Below are 19,558 nucleotides of genomic sequence, written 5' to 3' on the forward strand. Positions count from 1 at the left end.
ACTTTATTATAAATACACACTGAATCTGGGATATGGATCATATTGACTGAAAGAGTTAAGGCATGAAAGTCACTCAGTGTGTAAAATTTTTATTAAATGCAGTTGAAAGCTTCTGCAAAATGCAGAAAAAGTTGCAACAACCATCAAAAGCTGTGATGAAACTGTCTCTCATGGGTGCTGCCCCAGGAAAGGATAAGCAAGATTTCATCCTGCTGCAGAAATGTTCATTTAACAGCACCTCAGACTACAGCACACACCACTGCTATGTAGAAAGTTAAAAAAAAGAGAGAGACAGGGCACTCACATTGCACTGTTAGGTAGGCAGAGGCAGTCGGTGGTCGGCCCAGGCTGTTGCTGGGAGCACACGTGTATTTCCCAGCATCTTCTGGCTTGACGTGGGCAATTATTAGGGAGCCGTCTATGAGAATACTGACTCTGCGCTTTAGGTCACTGTAAAGATGAAGAAAAGGGAAATGATCAGTCAGCCATACTTTATCTGACATTAGGTCATCTGACTACAAAAGAGGCCTGGCTTTTCACTATAATCCAGGTTCTAGTCCAACATAAGACTCAGTTAGAATAGAATAGAATAGAATAGAATAGAATAGAATAGAATAATCCTTTAATTGTCCCACAAGGGGAAATTTGGTTGTAACAGCAGCCAGAAAGACACATATACAAACAAACAGTACACAGGACACAGAACAGAAACATACACAATTTTTTTTTCTTACATATTTACATTAAGGACAATGGTTACTATAAACAGAGTACTGTACAGTTATTAAATTAAGTAAAATTAGATAAGAGGCAAACCCAGGTTGTAGTGCGAATCGGTTGATTAAATTATTGCAGTTACAGCGCAGATGTAAACATCTATGATTGTTGGGAGCAGTTCTGATTGTACAGTCTGACAGCTGCAGGGAGGAAGGACCTGTGGAAACGCTCCTTCATGCATCTAGGATGCAGCAGTCTGTCACTGAAGGAGCTCTGCAGTTCAGCAACATTTACATACATGGGGTGGGAGACTCTGTCCATCAGAGATGTTATTTTGGCCAGAGTCCTTCTGTCTCCCACCACCTGCACTGGGTCCAGGGTGCATCCCAGAACAGAGCTGGCCTTCCTGATGAGTTTAACCTCAGCTGCCGATAAACTGGTGCTCCAACATACAACACTGTAAAAAATGACAGATGCCACCACAGAGTCATAGAAGGTCTTTAAAAGCGCTCCCTGGACTCCAAATGACCTCAGCCACCTCAGCAGGTAGAGTCTGCTCTGACCCTTCCTGTAAAGAGCATCAGTGTTGTGACTCCAGTCCAGTTTATTATTCAGGTGAACACCCAGGTACCTATACGAGTCCACTATCTCAATGTCCACTCCCTGGATGTTCACCGGTGTCAGTGTGGTGGGTCTGCATCTCCGGAAGTCCACCACCAACTCCTTGGTTTTCCTGGCGTTGATCAGCAGGTGGTTCTGCTGACACCAGTCTACAAGGTCCAGAGTCCTCTGTCTGTTCTCTGAGTCGTCCTCACCTGTGATGAAGCCGACTATGGCAGAGTCGTCAGAGAACTTCTGTAAGTGGCAGCGTGGGGAGTTGATGGAGAAGTCTGCAGTGTAGAGGGTGAAGAGGAACGGTGCCAGCACAGTTCCCTGTGGGGCCCCCGTACTGCAGACCAGCGTATCAGAGACACAGCCCTGTGACCTCACATACTGTGGGCATTCTGTGAGGTAGTCCAGTATCCACTGGGACATGTGGTGGTCCACTCCCGATAGCTCCAGCTTGTCTCTCAGAAGTCGTGGCTACTGTAGTAGTTAGTCCACTGTAGCAATCTTCCACACTGAAGCTTTACACGCCAGTTGCTGAACGTTTGTCAATGACATTATTGACAGATACACATATATGTTGGTCATTCATTGATGATATAAGACCCCTGTATTTAACCTCTATATTTAACTTGCTCTTTTTTGCTTATTTCCCAGCGGATATGTAGCTTGAGTCATGATTCACAGCTGGTTGCAGAGGAACTATAAGTCTACAGGCTTCAAAGGTAGCTGGAAATCACAGGAGCATGTACTTCCCCATGCTTGTTACTTACTACCCTACAGCACAAAATAATTTAAGTGTGAGGTTGAGGGATTTATTGATGCCAGTACCACATTGTATATTTCAGACAAAAACTCTATAAACCATTCAGTTTGTAGCTCTGTGCCAGAAGGGAAGAAGGGGATCACAGAGGTCCGGGTTCATGCTTAGCTTAGCGTCAGACACAGTGCTGCAGATTTCTCAGGTGCCCCTTCATCCAACCATAATCCTTTTTGTCATCCAAAAGGTGTTTGGCTACTATGAGATCTGATCAGTCACATGCAGCATGTATAAATGCAGCATTTAAATGTCAACTTAGACATACTGTTACTTTTTAATCAATATTAGTCAATATTGATTAAAAATATTAATCAATATTAGTTTTTAGTTTTATTTCAACTACTTTTGACTACTGATGTCCATTGGTGGAATATTAACTAACTGCATTTAATCAAGTACTATACTTGAATCTTTTTCTTTTTTTTTTCAATTTTCAGTTGTAGCGCTTCTATTAGACATTGAAGGTGGAAAAAAGAGGAGGGAGAAGAAAGAGAGAGTGGGAAAATACAGGATGTATCACAGTTCTGGGTTATTCTGACCCAGCATTTTGAGTTTCTTGTCTTTTGGTTCTTTGAGTCTTTTTTATTTATTGTGTTCTCTGTGTATTTCATATTTCTTAGCCCAGTATGATTATACTCCTGTGTTTATTCTGTATTTCTAGTCTTGGTTTGCCTTTGTGATTCCTCCCCTGTCAGTCTTCATGTGCATCTGTCTGTTCCCACAGTCCAGAGGTGTCCAACTCCAGGCCTCAAGGGCCGGTGTCCTGCAGGTTTTAGATGTGTCCTTGCTCCTTGATTTAAATGGCTAAATGACCTCCTCAACATGTCTTGAAGTTTTCCAGAGGCCTGGTAATGAACTAATCATTTGATTGTTGACCCAGGGGGATTTCTAAAACCTGCAGGACACTGACACTTGAGGCCTGGAGTTGGACACCCCTGTCCTACTCAGTCTGCGTTCTTCCTGTTTTGCTTTGATAGTCTCTCATCGGTGTGTGTTCTGTTTTGCTCTTCCCCGTTTCGTCAGTGTAATTAGTGCCTGCCGTGTTTCCTCTTGTATTTGGTGTCTGTTTCTTCCTATGCTCGTCGTCACAATCTCCCTCATACTGTGTTCTGTTCATAGTTCGTTCCTAGGTTTTACAGTTCAGTTCTGTATTAACTTGTTCCAGCAATGCTGAGGTTTTTTGTGTTTAAATCTTGTCTGTGGGACTGTGTTTGGGTCCAATCCTGCCTTCCACACACAGTACATGACAGGATGGGACGGGAAAGAAACCAACAAGGCAGATTTAAATGTCATTCTGCTTTTGGTTATCCAACTTCTGGGCTATCTAGTACGCATAAAGCTTTTAAAATAAAACTTGATATTGCATTTGTAAAAGCTCTTGTGTCCAAATTAAAAATGGAAACAAACATTTTTTGCTTGTCTTATCATTTGATTCCAGAATACTTTGGTACACAGAGTTTATTCTAGTCAACTCAGTGACTGTAAGATATCATCACGCAAAACTGTGGCTAAACAAAACAGGCCCAAATCAACAATCTCCACCACCATGCTTACAGATAGTACCGATGTGCTGTGTGTCGTTTTCTTCTTGGCATTGTGTATTATGGCTGAACATCATTACTTTGGTCCTGCCTGTCAAAAGGAAATTGTTGCAGAAGTCTTGTGGTTTGTACAGATTTGCAATACTCTTTTTTTTTTAACCTGTAATGCTGTTTGTGACAAACACCATTAGAGAACACACCATCAGCTGCACTTGTCAATTTTTTTATTTCTATTTCTAACAAGGATTTCTATGTAAATAAGAGTTTTTGTATTCGTATTAGTTCAAATGTCTATTTTTTCCTATTCTGATTGCAAAGACCTACAGAGAAAAGCAAAAAACCCATATTCTGACTGAATAAGGTTAGGGTACTATCTTCAAAGTGTTAAATAACTTTTCAACAGCAAATGAGGAGACTTGTTTTAGTCTTAACCTATAATTCCTCTGAAAAATAAGGAAGGCTCCACACTACGTCAGAAAACTGAAAAATGTGATCAGGCTTTTAATTGTAATAGTACTGCCTTTACCCCTGTAAACTCTGTCTTCTTCAAAAACAGTGCACTAAAGCAGTTTTGATGCAAGTGGGAATGTGAATCATAAACCTGACTTAACTTCAAGCTTTTGTGGCTGCTAAGCACTTTATAGGCAAGCAAAAAGGGCAAGCGTATTGCAGCCATTCGCATCCATTAGCAGTAGAAATGACATCACGTGGTGACACAGGCAGACTGATATTATTGCAGGATCATCGAACAAAATAAGCGATGTAAACAATCGATTCTTACATTCACTAAATCTAAAATGAACCTTTAGCCACAGATACGTCTGTCTGTATACTCATGTAAGTTTTCTCATATACTTTTTTTCCTTTAATGATCTGTACACGTAGTTATAGAAATAAATACAAATATTTGCATGAGTCATGGGTGTCTTAAAACTAAAGCTGTTGGACATAAAATACAAACTTTTTTGAATTTCACAACAACAAATTTTTATGGTGTGAGAAGGCAGTTACAAAAAAAAGCAAAGTGCTTGAGCAGTATTATCTATCTATAATCTAATGCACCACAGGAAGTGACAATACTGTTAGAAAACAGCAGCGAGTTCAAGAGTTTAACGATGTGAAAGACAAGCGCTCGGCCTTCTCACAAGCTAAAATGCTGCTGGATTGTAAAACTTACTTCGTCATTGAAGCCTTGTTTAATTACAGGCACAAGGCACACTCGCCTCTGAGTAAATCTCTTAATAAATAATCAGTTTCATCAATTATTGAAGAATTCTGCTGCTATGTTATAAAAGCTGTCATGTACAAGCGTGACATGAGAAAACACTAGCCTGTTGTTTTGGTAGTTATTCATTATTTATCCACTGAGCATAGAGTAAGGGGTTTTAGTTCTGCAATGCAAAGGTATCAAATATTTTCATGTCTAATGCCTAAAAACCTTAAATCTCCTAATTTTAAAGGGTTATCTTTGGGAAGAGCATAGTCAAAAAGTCATGTTAAATTCTGCTCAAAGATGCGGACGTGTTTAGCTGCTCAGTTAAAAAAAGGAGGTATTTCCTCTCTAACTTTCATGCTAGCTTTTGACCATCTATTACTTCTACCTTTTCATCTAACTTAGACACCTCCATACACAACTCTTGATGGCCGGTAGATGCACCTATGGCATGAATGTGAAAGTTCTGGATTCACAATATTTTCAGAAAACTTGACCTCTGACCTTGACTGTTAGCTCAAGGTCACTAAGTTTTAAACTCTATTCTATGTTATGAATTTCAAAATTCTACATGGCCTTCTCGATTTATTGTATTCACAAACTCGGCTATCCATGCTGCCCGCCTGCCCGGCAGGGTGACACAACGTCGGCCTTTTACGACAGAGAGGTGACAATGAGTCTGTTGCAAGTCAATTTAAGAAGTTATTGTGCTGAATATCACCACAAAAACAACACAGCACAGACTCTTATACTGTACAAGCAGGTGAGTGATAGAGCAAACAGTAATGAACCCGATCATAACTTTACTTCTTGAAGAAGACGTTGTCCTCTTCCCAGAACCATGTGTAGGTTAGGTTGCGAGGGTAGGCCTCTGCCTGGCAGGTGAAGAAGGCGTCCTGTGAGATGTTCACTGTAATGTTCTCCGGTGGTGATATAATAAACGGAGGGCCTGGTGGGAAACGCACAGAATCAGTTAAACAAACACAAGGCTAAATATTTTCATTGGCAGCTCTAATAAACATTTATCATATATAATATTTTGCTTGACAGGACATCTATTTTTCTAGAATGAAATCTGAAATTTAAAAGATGAAACAACAGAACCACTAATGCTGTGGTGCGGCTCACCGGATGCTCGTATTAAATATGCTTTTATTAGAAATTTTTTAAGAATGAGAATGAGAATTATTTATGGAATGATGTAAGTAACAACTTGGATAACTGGATAACAAAACAGCCATCACACATGCAAGGTTCTGTGCTTGGTGTGCGCTGCATCATGCACTCACAGGCAACTTTGCTCTCAAAGCTAAATTCTGATCATTCTGGTCACAGAAATCAGTCTAACCTTTAGAAGGTCCAAATGTGACTGGTCACTTTCAAAACATTGATGATGCAGCCAGCTGCTGACAGGTTCAGTTCAGAGAATTTTAAAAAAGCCAACTGGACCTTTTAGGTTAGTGTAGTTGTTTCATCTATCACCCAAGAGGCTTCTTCAGTCCTTCAAACAAATCATAGGGAGTCCCAGGTATTTAACCCCTAGTGTGGGTTGTTCTCTTTGGAGTTACTCCTGAGGTTCACTGACCCACTGAACATGTAAGATGAGCCAGTGGTGGGTCATTACCATCACCAGGGCTAAAGGGTGAAGCGACTGTAGGACCTTGCCCTACCCCATCATGTGACCTATTGAGGTCACCTGAGGCAAGGTAGGAATTAGGATTTAAGCGCCTGGGAAGGGATCTCAAGACTGCACTGGCAACCATGGACCTGCTCGATGGATGAGCAATTCAGTCAACATTTGGGAATCTCTTTGCTTGCCCTAGAACTCGTTTTTTGTTTTTCTCTCGCCCTCCCATAATTCTTGGTTTTCCACAGTTTGAAAATTTTAAATCCACAGATCAACTGCAGTTGCAGTTTCGCTATCTATTTCCCTACTTTCATAAACCTCCAGAGTTTGTCTGACAGCACCATTCCCAGTTCCCCATTACACTTGCGTATCGTTAATTTTTGCTGTTCTGTGAATAAATCTTTTGAACCTCTTAACTGTGGTCTGAGTCTGCTCCCTGGTTCTGGTAAATGCAAAAATATGACAATTTGTTGTCTTGATGCTTGCTTAATTATCCAGGTAGGTAAATCCCAAAAGGTTGATTCTGTTCATTCTGGACGTTCTCAGTGGGAGAAACGTTTCAATGGGTTTTGATCAGTGGTTGTTGATCAATGGTCGTGACAATTTGCATATTAATGATCAAGGAACTGACCTCACAGCCCTTTGTTCATTCAGTGGGCTGGTTTCAGTCATTATGCAAATGTACTATTTATAAGGTTGGGGAAACCTGCAGTCAGCTGAGACTGAAGAAGTCACTTGGATGAGTGATGAAACATTTCTTCGCTTTCCACGCTAGGTCCAGATAAAAAGAATCAACCTTTTGGGATGGTAAGTTGTTACTTTTTGCAAAGTCAAATTAGACGATTTTGCTATTAAGAGTTACTTCTGTTGTGTGCATATGGCTGTATTTGGCTCATGACTGGGTGCAGTTTGATATTGAAAACATAAAAACTGGAGAATTCTAAGAGAAGTTTTGAAGCACTTCCATCCCAGTCCTGATACACGCAGTTAGACATGTTTGCCGCAGACTGAGTAACTTTTTGTTGTTGGACATAGAAAAGTTTCTTTTGGCTGTAATCCCGCTAACTCTGGCACTCCTTAAGGAGTGTACAGTTGGTCTTGTCTTTGTTAAATATACCTCTAATGTGTAAGCCTTTTTTTAAGGTTCAAAGAAAAACGGTCTGGGAAGCACGGTTTGGGTTGTTACTTCATCAGAACTATTTTCTCACTGTGGCTGGACAAACTGTCCTCTTCTGAATTCTCACACCAGACAGTGGGAGAAACATTCATGCGACTTAATGAATTAGGCAGGTTCAATTTGTGACCAAAAGCAGTTCACCTTGTTCTGTATCTCATGAAAATTAATTGGTGTGGCAGCAGCCGCAATGCATTTTCAAGGAAGCTACCAGTAAAATGTTGAAATTAATACAAACTAATTATGTGTCAACTCAAATCTGTTCCCAGCTGACTTTTTAATGTCACGAGACCCTCATCAAGGACGTTTCACATCTGAAAATTCCATTCCTGTCAACTGAATTGTGAGTTGTCATGCCGAAATGTAGAAATAGGCATGGTGTATTTTATGTAATGATGATTTAACATGTGCATCAGACACATTAAAGACTTAAGGATTGACCAAGGCTACAGTTACAGTTTTTTAACTGGCACTTAAAACCACAAAGCATGAATCATATATCATATGTCTACAGAACAAATATTGATTATGTAGGAATTAGTTGCCATGCGCTGGTTTGGGGTCACATTGGGATATTTCTGGCCGTAGACTCTAATGCATGGATTAACACCACCACCTCTACTCTGAATTCTTAATGTCACTGCAGACCTCAGAGCCATGTCACATACTTATTTTGCACTCAGTATAGGATTATGAAAATTTATTGAGTGATCCTTGCTGTGCCAGATGGATCCTCGTTGCAAGCATGGATGTATTCACACTGCGATTTGCAATCATTTCCTCCCTCTGACCATAACCAGATCTATAATCACACTGTTTTATCTGGAAATACAGTATTTACTGCTTTCTGCTAGATAGTAGTAGTAGTGGTGTGGAGTAGGTAGTAGGATTTGTTATTTATTATTATGAGTCCTTAAAAATGTGACAATATTACTCAAAACAAGATGTGATGTAAATGTAAAAAGTCTGGGGTCATTTAATGTAGAAGACCTCATTTAAATATGTCTACTTTGTCTGAAGTGACAAAAAGCTGAAGTCAACTGAACTGAATGCTGAAGAGAATTTTCTCTTTAAATAACTACATAGATACAAAGAATTGACTAAAGGTTAATGGAGTAATGAAAAAAACTTGGCAGCAGTCCCACGTGAGCACCTTTATTTGCTGATGAGCCACAATACGCAGGGCTAATTATGTTTTTTATTCATGCAAAACAAAACAGCTAATTCACATAGTTTCCCAATGAACTGGAAATCTGTCACAAAGAATCAGAATAATGGAGTTTATTTTGTGTTTATGAGGGATTGTCAAACCTGCAGTAAAACTACTTCATTATTGTCGTTATTATTATATACCTATATATCTTACAATATGAAATGCCTCAAGGCGACTGTTCATGTGATTTGACGTTATAAAAATGAAACTGAATTGAATTATTTATTTTCTCTAGAAAAGAGAAGCTGACACATGAACCGACCTGTAGTTTGGCAGAATTACTTTACACACCATTATATTTAGTAAAACATGTATTTTTATTTCAGCTGAAAAATTATTCATGTATTATTTCTTATGAGTCTTTATGGTTACAGAGGTTAACTTCACATGCACTGTAAGGACTCTTTCAACCATTTCTATTGGATCTTAAAGCTTCAGCAGTATGAGCTATTGCTTGCTGGAAAATACTATTTATTGTTTATATATAACTTTACGTTTAGTAACACATTCATAGTATAATGCAGCATAATGCAATCATAATAATAGTATATTAATTTCATTTGATAGTTGTGCTTTATATTGTAAAGGACTGAAAGGTTCAGCAAAGAGTACAGACAGTGGCTGACAGAGCTGAAGAAACAGAACAGTACCTTGCCAGCAAATTAACCCTTCTCTTTGAAATCCCTGTAATATGAAAACTGTAAAATCAACCTACTAATATTACACAGACCATCAAATACAGACAAAGGAGCCCCCACCCCACCCCAGCATCTACACTATAACAGCTGCTTTGGAATAACCTTTGACTTTCTCCTAATGATGCACGTATACACACACACACACACACACTTATGAATGAATTTCCACTTTGTTCATAACTTGGCCTTATACAAGGATGGACTTTAAAGAATATCACCAACATGCGCACACACACGCAAACACACAGACACACTCAGAGCCAGTGTCGCAACTAAAAACTGCTAGTCTCATATGTTAGTTCTGATCTGTAGCCCACAGCCTGATCCTTTAACAGGCACAGCATTTCCATCTGCCAGGCCCTTAGCAGGACAACCACGATTAGGCCTGTGCTGGCTCACTGTGTTGTTGGTGTTTGAGTGGGGGGGTGTGAGTGAGTGTCTGTTTGTGTGGGTGCCAACACGCCCTATTTGGAACCAGCTGAGTGCTGGAGATTTGTTGGCACAGGAGTCTTTTAGCTGATCTGCTGCTCAGTGGCTTTCCAGGAGGGCTTCTATTAATCCATCTCTACCATAAATTATACAGGATGGGTCAAACAACCACTCGGCCCGTGTTTTGGTGCTTAGTCACAAAGAGAAACGTGATCTCTGTGAACATTGTGCCTGCCTGTTTTGTGATAAATAAAAACTACTAACAACCACCATATGAAGTGAGAAAACCCATTTCATCCAACAGATTTGATGAACGCATGAGGTCAGTAAAAAATATTAAAAACAAGATAACATAATGTTGTCTGTTAGCCACTCATTTCCATCTGTAAAGTCACACTCAGAGGAGTTAATCTGAACAATTACAGAAGTCAGGGTCCTTTTCTGATGTTTTAGAAACCACTTGGATGACATATCAGAATCAGAATACTTTATTGATCCCTAGGGGAAATTATTTAACGACTGTAACAGGCTGCACGCTGGTTGGCGCATGCGCACTAGAGAGGACATACCTTCATCAGTTAGCATATAATTGTTACTATTTCATACTAGGGCTGGGCCATATTATACCGTTCACGGTAATACCGGTATAATGTTGGGCAACAATAAGAAAATGAAATATCGCGATAGAATATGGGTAAAACGCGCACGTGCAGTGCCTTTGTTTTCATATGCACATGGCGGAAAAAGCATGGCGGTGACGGAGAATCAGAAGGGCGAAAGCGGATCATTGAATGAAAAGGATGAACCAGAATTGGTTTGTAAAAATGCTGCAACTTCAGTGGTGCGGAACTGGTTTAGCTTTCCTCCGTCAGATACACAACAAAGCACTATTTTTGGTAGAGCATGCTAGCGGGCCGTCGTTATTACCGTGTTTGTTGGAAAATACGGCACACTTAAAATCTATCCTTTGATTTTTCTGAAAATCGACAGTGCCCCTTATAATCCCGTGTGCCTTATGTATGAATTCTGGTTGTGTTTACTCACCTCTAAATGATTTTATGTGCTACACGGCGCTCGAAAATCTGTCAAATGTTTTAGTACGACTTTGCTAAGCTACGAAGCCGCACCGCTTGATGAATTGTCGGAGCTTTACGGTTACCGTAGGCAGGAGCCTCGCGGATTGATACGTACTGTGCTTCAACGTAATATTACCGTATTGCGTGTGTATAACCTCTTTTTAAGTTTTGTGGATATTATACATGGTTATGCTGAGGATATGTCGCCCAATTTCCACTGGAAATGCCTTTTCGTTAAAATGTCAGTAAGGAATTTGCACTGTTAAATTTTTATATAACTTTAATGCAAAAAACAGCTGCTTGTTTAAGTGAAAATACATTGATGGGGTTTTTTTTTGCATTAATAAAGTTGTGGAGTTGTAAAGTATTTTGTCTAGTGTCAATTATATTGTCAGTTATATCGTTATCGCAAATTTTCAAATGTATATCGTGATAAATATTTTTGGTCATATCGCCCTGCTCTATTTCATACCATAAAATTTATTCAGGAACTAAAAATTCTACAATGTAAAACACATATATTCAGTTGTTCTGTTAGCCATAAGGGGTCATCATAGCAGATAGTTCTGCATATTTGATTTTGTAAACTTTTTATGCAGAGTCTGCCAATTCAGAAACTAAGAATTCTAGAAAGTTTAGAAAAGTCATTATAGTTGTTCATTAAATTAACTTGATGTCTATACAACCTTTCATGAGAAATACACAACAATTGTTGCAACATAACATAGTGCACTTGATAAAAAAGTCTAATGGTAACCAAGATCTAGTTTCTCATAGGGGCCCATGAGAAACTTATCAGTAATATCCTGTTCACTGTTCAATATTTGTGCTTTTTCTTTGCCCTTTTTTTTGTTCAGAGACACTAGATAATTTGTTACACAAAACCATCTGGGATCTTCGGGTCCAAAGTAGGATTGTCACAAGAACCTTGTATTGGTGAGAGCTGTTTCAATAATGCACAAATCATAATATCATAGTAACTGTGAAATAATTCTATTTGTATGTTTTGTACAGTTATGTTTACAGATCTCTGACCACACCTGTGCACTTATATATTGATTTATAAGTCAAAAAAAGAAAAAAAAAACACCTTAAAGAAAAATTTGTATAAATTATAAAAGCTATTTTTATTATGCTACATGTATAGATTTTTTTTCAGTACATATTGCATCATCAATTTTCATAAAATTATTATCATGAAAATCTGATATTGTGACAGCCCTAATCCGGACACTTTCAAGTATTTGGCAGGGGACTAGATGATCTATCTACAGCTCATATGTTGCCAGAATTTGTTTTGTTTGTTTACCTTTTATAAGGCAGTAAATGTGATAAACAACATTTTCATAACTATTAGTGTCAAACTTTTGCATTTCCAGAAGTGTCCACCACTGTGGTCTACCACAGTGGTGGACACTTCTGGAAACAATGGCTTTGGCTTCATGCTGTTCTACTTCACTTCCCACATAGCTAAACCTATATCATTAACAGCCTATATATGAGCCAATATACTTGGCTTGTGAGTAACCTGTTGATGGCATAGGCCCTACTACACCAACAACTCGTTCACCTTTCCAGTTGATTTTTCCCCCACTAGAGACCCCAGCGACTGTAGTAAAATGTATTCCAGGGGCCACTGAAGTGACACTAAAGTATATTTGAAACTGCTGGATAGGGATAGCATAGATTTGATCAGACTGGAATTCAAATCGGCAGTAATGACAACTGGTTGTGTCAAACGGTCACTAAAACTAACCTCGTCTTATAGCCTCTGACGATGAAGTCATCTCTGTGCTCTGAATGTTCAGTGTCATTGATCACAATATTTTACTATAGAGAACACACCGTTGATATTAAATGAATTGTGCTGCAGTGGCTTGAATTGTATCTACCTGATAAGATTCAAATTTGTGCATGTAAGTGTCTTCTTCATATACAAAAGTCAGTCATGGAGTTCCACAGGGTTCTATAGTTGGACCAATACTTTTTACATTATACTACCCTTAGGCAATATTAACAGAAATCACTGCATACGTTGTCATTGCTATGCTGATGATACGCATCGTTATTTATCTATGAAGCCAGATGACCCAAATCAGCTTGTTAAACTAAAGGCATGAAGGCCTGGATGAACTCTAATTTCCTACTTCTAATTTCAGAGGCTAATGTACCTGGTCCCAAAAATGTTAAAAAAAAACACATCATACTTATTCTGAATGTTACTACCTTGGCCTCCAGTAATATTATGAAGAATCCTGGAGTAGTTCAACATGCACAATAAGCAAATATGCAGGACTACCTCCATTTATTTCCAACATATGGCTAAAAGTAGAAACATAATTTTTCAGAGTGATGCTGGAAAGCTAGTTTATGCATTTATTACTTTGAGACTGAACTAGTATAATTTCGTATTAGATTGTTCTAAAGGATCCCTGAATACTTTTCAACTGATCCAGAATGCTGCAGCAAGAGAACCAATTGGGACATTGTAACTTCTGTTTAGTTGTTTCTTGTTAAATCCAGAATTGGATTTAAAACGCATACAAAATCTTCAATAATCAGTCATATCGTCACATCATCATAGTGCCTTATTATCCTAACAGAATACTTTGGCTTACTTGTTGTTCCCAGAGTTTTTAAAAGTAGAATGGGAAGCAAAGCCTTCAGCACGAGGTCGCTCTACGGCAGAACCAGCTCCCAATTTGGATTAGAGAGGCACGCTCTCTCTACTTTTAAGATTAGGCTTAAAACCTTCCATTTTGATAAAGCATATAGTTAGGGCTGGATCAGGTGAATCTGAATCCTCCTTTAGTTACTCTGCAATAGGTCTAGGCTGTTGGGGGCTTCCCATGTTGCAATAAGCATTTCTTCTTCACTCATTTTCTTCACTCCCTGTGTGTGTATACACCTCTATTGCATTTAATAATTGTTCAACTCTGGTTCTCTCACCTATAGTTTGACTTTTGTCCCCTAGCCTCTCTTCTCCTTCCCCTCACCACCAACCAGTTGCGGTGGATGGCTGCCCCCTACTGAGCCTGTCTGGGATTTTTTTCCTTGCGACTATCGCCAAATACTTTGTTGGTGTGTCTTTCTTATATTGTGGGTTGTGAATATAAATTGAAGTGAATTGAATTAATCTGTTGAAAAGTCAATGAAAATGGTTCAGCTAGAGATCAAGTCTCAATTTCCTCAGTTCAGTAGTGGTCAGATCATGTCCATTCAACTGTTGGGAAGTGATCTTTAACTTATATGACCTGGGATGCTGTGGTTAGCGTGTTATTATTTTTCCTCTTTGGTCAGACAAATCACCTCTGAAGTTGCTGCAAAGTCACAGATTTAAAGGGTATTTACTTTTCATTTCCAGAAGAAAAATACCAGCGACATTGAGAAGTGACGTGTGTATGATGGAAAACATCAGAGACAATTAATGATTCATTTGGTAAATATGTGATGATTTTTGGTGGAGCCTGGACTGAGACAGACGAATTGCTTTAGATACAGAAGTTGACATTTAATTTAGAGCATGAGTGAAAAAAAAGAATCCACTCATTCTTATTTCTTTATCTCAGCTCACATGCTCCTGATGTACCATGTACTTGTAAGACATCCCTGAACTAATTTAAGCATTGTCTTTCTAGTCTCACTCCTAAACACACTGCTGCATCATACACTATTTAAATTCTACTCAGCCTGGTGTGTTCATATGAAAGTGATAGCATGCTTGAGGGAGCAGCCAGCTGCTATCAAAAAGGTTGTGACTGTTTTACACCAGGCAGAAGACCGATTTAGATGAACACATTTTAAATTAGGGCAAACTTTTACATTATTAGCAATGCTAGCAGCACGTCTCAGTGAATAGAAAAATGTCTGTTAATCCTGCAGCATGATACTGCTCAATTATCTCAGCAAAATGCAAATTTAGATGTCACTGTTTGACCTTAACATCAAAATACCTAAAACAGCTGTGAACTTTTAGGGCATGGGCACGGGCCCTTGGTTGGGTTGGGTGGGAGGTCTGTGGTGTCTGTTACATAAACATTCACAACTGATACTTTCGGTCCTGTGGGTTGGAGAGAAGTCGTCTGTGGATGTATGTATGCTATAGTTCATGTTTGTGTTATGTCAGTGAGTTTGCACAAAAAGGTGGGCAGAAGACACGCTTTCCAAGTGCTCAGTATATATCAACAGTTGAGTATCAGGAGTATCATTACTCATGTTCTGCTTGCGTATTCAAGTTTCCAGCCATGGCTTTAAAAATCTACTTTGTCTAAATATTAAAGCCATATTGCAATGCAGCGATGCAGTTCTATTGGCCTATTGACCTTTGTAGCTAGCTACTAAAGCTAATTAGCTAAAAAAGTAGCAGTTACCAAAAAAGTCTACTTCTTTTGAAAGATTATGCATTAAAATACTTTGTACTTTCATCTCAAATTTTTCAGTGCTGAAAACCATTAACAGAAGAAAAATATCCTCCAATTCCAAAAATGCTGGAATGCTATGTAAAATGTCCATAGAAGAGAATTCAATGATTTGCAAAAAAAGGCAATCAATATTGGGTGGCTGTGATCTTAATGCAGTCCTCAGACAGGACTGCATTAAGATCATATATGATTCTGTGATTGAAATACCTGCCTGGGCTCAGAAACACTGCCAGAAATCATTGTATGTGATCTCAGTTTGGTGTGCCATCCATGAATATAGGGTTAAAGGTCTTTCATGCAAAGAAGACCTTATATGTGAACATGATCCAGAAACTTGAACTTCAGAAACCAAACTCGATTAAAAATGGACTTAGGCAAAGTGAAAAACAGTTCTCTCGTCAGACAAATTGAAATGTAGAGTTTTTGTTGGAGAACATGCATGCCAAATGTCCTGAATAAAAGAGGAGAGGGACCATCCAGCTTGTTATCAGGTCTCAGTTCAAACGCCATGCATCGAGTACATGAAGGTACATGTGCATAAGTGAATTAAGCAACTTGAATAACTGCAAAGGCACCATCAATGCTGAAGAGTTTAGACAGGTTTTAGAGCAATATATACACCCATCCAGATTACAGCTTTTCTGGGAGGCCTCCTATATTTCTGCAAGACAATGCGAAACTATACTTCATCTATTACAGGAGCATGGATTTGTAGTGGAAGAGCCATGGTGCAAACTGACCTCCCCGTAGTCCGGACGTCTCACCAATCGAAAGATTTTGGTGCATCGTGAAATGAAAAATATGACAAAGATGACCCAGGAGTGTTGAGGAGTTAGAATCCTCTATCACGCAAGAATGGGACAACATTCCTTTCCCAAAAGTCCAACAACTCGCCTCAGTTTCCAGATGTTTAGAGACCAGTGAAAACAAGAGGGGATGTGGCACAGTGATTTGATATGTTTTCATGTCAGCAAACTGAATTATGATATTATAATATTTGCATACTATCTGGTAACATGCTATTTACTTATGTTATTATTTCTGAAGCAACATTTTAAACAAAAATAGTGAACCTAGAAATTCTCATCTTTCTTTAGTTGCTGCTCTCTCCAGTAGAATCTACACACATTGAAATGTATCAATATTCAAACACTGACGTGATCACAAAGTCACAGTTAAAACACCAGCCTCTATAAAGTAATATCACTTTATCTTTTAAACCAGACAGAGAATTCAATTCAAAAATAGATCTGTCTGCCCCAAAGTCATATTTTTAAATTCTCGATGTAATGTATTTGTGCTGTGCCTCTGCATCTATGAGAGTAGAGCAGTTTTCTCCAGCAAAGCAGCCATAGACTGACCATCATTAAACTGTCTGCTGCATTTCAAAGGCAGTAAAGGGAGCTGACGTGATTGGCCATTATGGGAGCCCATCCAAACTCCACCTGCTGATACCACATTTACCCCCACATACCCACAGAAATGGATTGATCCTGCTTCCCTGATGGAATGGTGCTATTTTTAGCAAAAGAAGCATATGTACCATAGTTTTCTGTGCGATGTCATCATCTACTAATATGCAGTGACAGGAGAAAACAACCCAGAATGATAATGAAATTGTGAAAGGATCAACATGGCAAGTATGTGTCATAAACAGCACTGAAAAGCAACGCATGCAAATGTTTAATATACCCAAATAGACACTCACTGTTAGCTCAGAAGGTATGCTGTTATCTGTCTGTTGCTGTGGGGGATGGTTTTGCATAGAAAATGGTGCAGAGGTTTAGGCTCTGAGATGAATGACCAACAAATTTGGCTGGTTTTGCAATGTGCTTAGTTTCTGTGTGTGACAGGTAACAGAGGGGGACGTGTGCTTTTGGACTGAAAGTGTCTCACAGTATGACACTGATGTTTTCTCAAAAAAAAAAAAAAGGAAAAATCACAAATCACAATCTTGCAGGAGCATATTCCCCACATCTGATACTACCTAATAAATCCTGTTCTGACACTTCTCAGTGAACTTTTAAAATATGCTAGAGCTAACAGATGTGCGTCAGTGTGAAGTTGCAAGTTTTACTGCAATCTGGCTCTAAATTTATTGAAAAATGATTCATCGCCAATGGCAAGTCCATCCTAACAATTTGGCTGAAAAGATAAATTTGTGTAATAATTCTACAAATATCCTTATCATTTGTATTCTGATGGTGTGCTCGCTTTTGTCTTCCCAATACTATAGGCACAGCTGATCCAATTTCCAGTGTTTTAGAGCTTCATGACCTGCTCTCTTGAGTCTAGTCAGGATTGGTCTATGCTGAGAAAGCTCATCGTTGTTTAGAATGTCTTACTCCTGATACGTCACTTAGCTCTGAATCCATATTTCCCTACTGTGCTAGTTAGTCTTGAACTTGAAACTTGAATTAGCAGATGGACAAGCCACAAATCTACCTAAGTATAATCTAAATGTTGCTTTCAGGGGAGAACACGGCTCAAGCAAGTCTGACCTTTTACATAAATTGGTTACCATTGCCACTAATCTTCAATGTTATACTGATGACTTTTACTTTTGGCTGCTCCCTTATTCCCAAAGAGTCGCTTCAGCAGGAAGCTCTGCGTGTGTGATTTGGATGATTTTCACACCACGTGCCCTTCCTAACGCAACCCTAAATGGGATTTGTATTTTGTTTAAAGACTCAATCAGGGATCTTTTTAGACGAATGTGTAAACCACTACACTATGGAGCCACAATGTTTCTAATATTTCCACATCCTAAACTGTTACTAAGTTTAACAATTATGACTGACTTTCATTTTGGTGTGAGATGTTTGGACTCGTCTATTTAAAAACATTCCCTGTAAAACTGTAAAATACAAAAAAAACATCTACTTTTCAGAACTCCTAATGAAATCACCAAGGGAAGTACCACAGGACAGAATGAAGATGCAATATTGGAAATCCTTAAAATTCCTTACCTTGTACTAGCAGCCGTGTGGTGTGAATAGCCTCTCCCTGGGGGCTGAAGGCTCGACACATGTAGGCCCCCCGATCTTCCCGGGTGATGGATAGCACCGTCAAACTCCCATCGGACACCTGAGCGCACACACAAACATGTAACTTTAAACATCAGTACTGAATAAAACCCAGAAGACAAATAGTTTTGTTGTAATGAGCCCCCTCCCTGAGCCTGGTTCTACCCTCCCACTGTCGCCAAAGTGCTTGCTCATAGGGGGTCATATGATTGTTGGGTTTTTCTCTGAAAGTACTATTGTAGGGTCTACCTTACAATATAAAGCGCCTTGAGGCGACTGTTGATGTCATTTGGCGCTATATAAATAAAACTGAATTGAATAAATTAATTGAATTAATGCTGTCACAGTACAGAAACAAGACAATCCTAAGCGTTAAAAGCAACTAATCAATCAAAGTCTTTGAATTTGGTTGCGAAAGTGCCAAGGAGTTAGACCCATTCGAGATCAAAAAGTAGCTTCCTTTGATTTTGACTCGGTCTGCTAGGTTTAAGTCCTTTGAGCAGTATGTTGTGTTATGCAGTGTGGTTGTTAAACATTTCCCTTTACAGCCAAACCTCTTATAGAAGCAAGTCTTGCTAATTGGCAACCATTTACAAATGCCTCCAAGCACTTACTTGAGCAGTTAATTTGAACTTCTATCTAAATTAACTTTAATTTCAGCGGTCACCAAGAACAAAAATAGAATCATGGGTTAACACAAAAAATGAAACACTTTGTCTGAAAAAAAAGGATTTTTCCAGCTGAAAAGTCTTTTCTGAGTGAGACCTGGCCAGAGGGCAGCAAGTTGTTTGTTATAACAAAAAATGCCTGCAATCAACATCATCTGCCAGGTAGTATGTCCACTTGCAGACCAATCCCTGTTATTTATTGCATGTTTGTTATTCCCATATCCCTGTATGATTCCTATAATATCCAGGTTGCTGACCACATACAGTTTCATTTTATGTGCTTCCTTAGTTAGACATCTGAGGACCCACATGAAGACAGAAAATATCAG

General features: G+C 39.0%; 1 protein-coding gene across 6 annotated transcripts in view; it reads right to left on the reverse strand.

Moving 5' to 3' along the window:
- LOC134636073 (protein turtle homolog B-like) overlaps nucleotides 1-19,558 on the reverse strand; it is a 151,287-nt gene that overhangs the window by 77,837 nt on the left and 53,892 nt on the right. For all 6 annotated transcript variants that reach the window (XM_063485858.1, XM_063485855.1, XM_063485856.1 and 3 more), the window contains exons 5-7: nucleotides 18,505-18,622; nucleotides 5,705-5,846; nucleotides 305-450 (exon numbers count right to left, since the gene is read on the reverse strand). In XM_063485858.1, the coding sequence (XP_063341928.1) occupies nucleotides 305-450; nucleotides 5,705-5,846; nucleotides 18,505-18,622 (406 nt within the window). The remainder of the gene's footprint in view (nucleotides 1-304; nucleotides 451-5,704; nucleotides 5,847-18,504; nucleotides 18,623-19,558) is intronic.

Source organism: Pelmatolapia mariae, linkage group LG10_11 (genome assembly GCF_036321145.2).
Source record: "Pelmatolapia mariae isolate MD_Pm_ZW linkage group LG10_11, Pm_UMD_F_2, whole genome shotgun sequence".
Classification (NCBI taxonomy): Eukaryota; Metazoa; Chordata; class Actinopteri; order Cichliformes; family Cichlidae; genus Pelmatolapia; species Pelmatolapia mariae.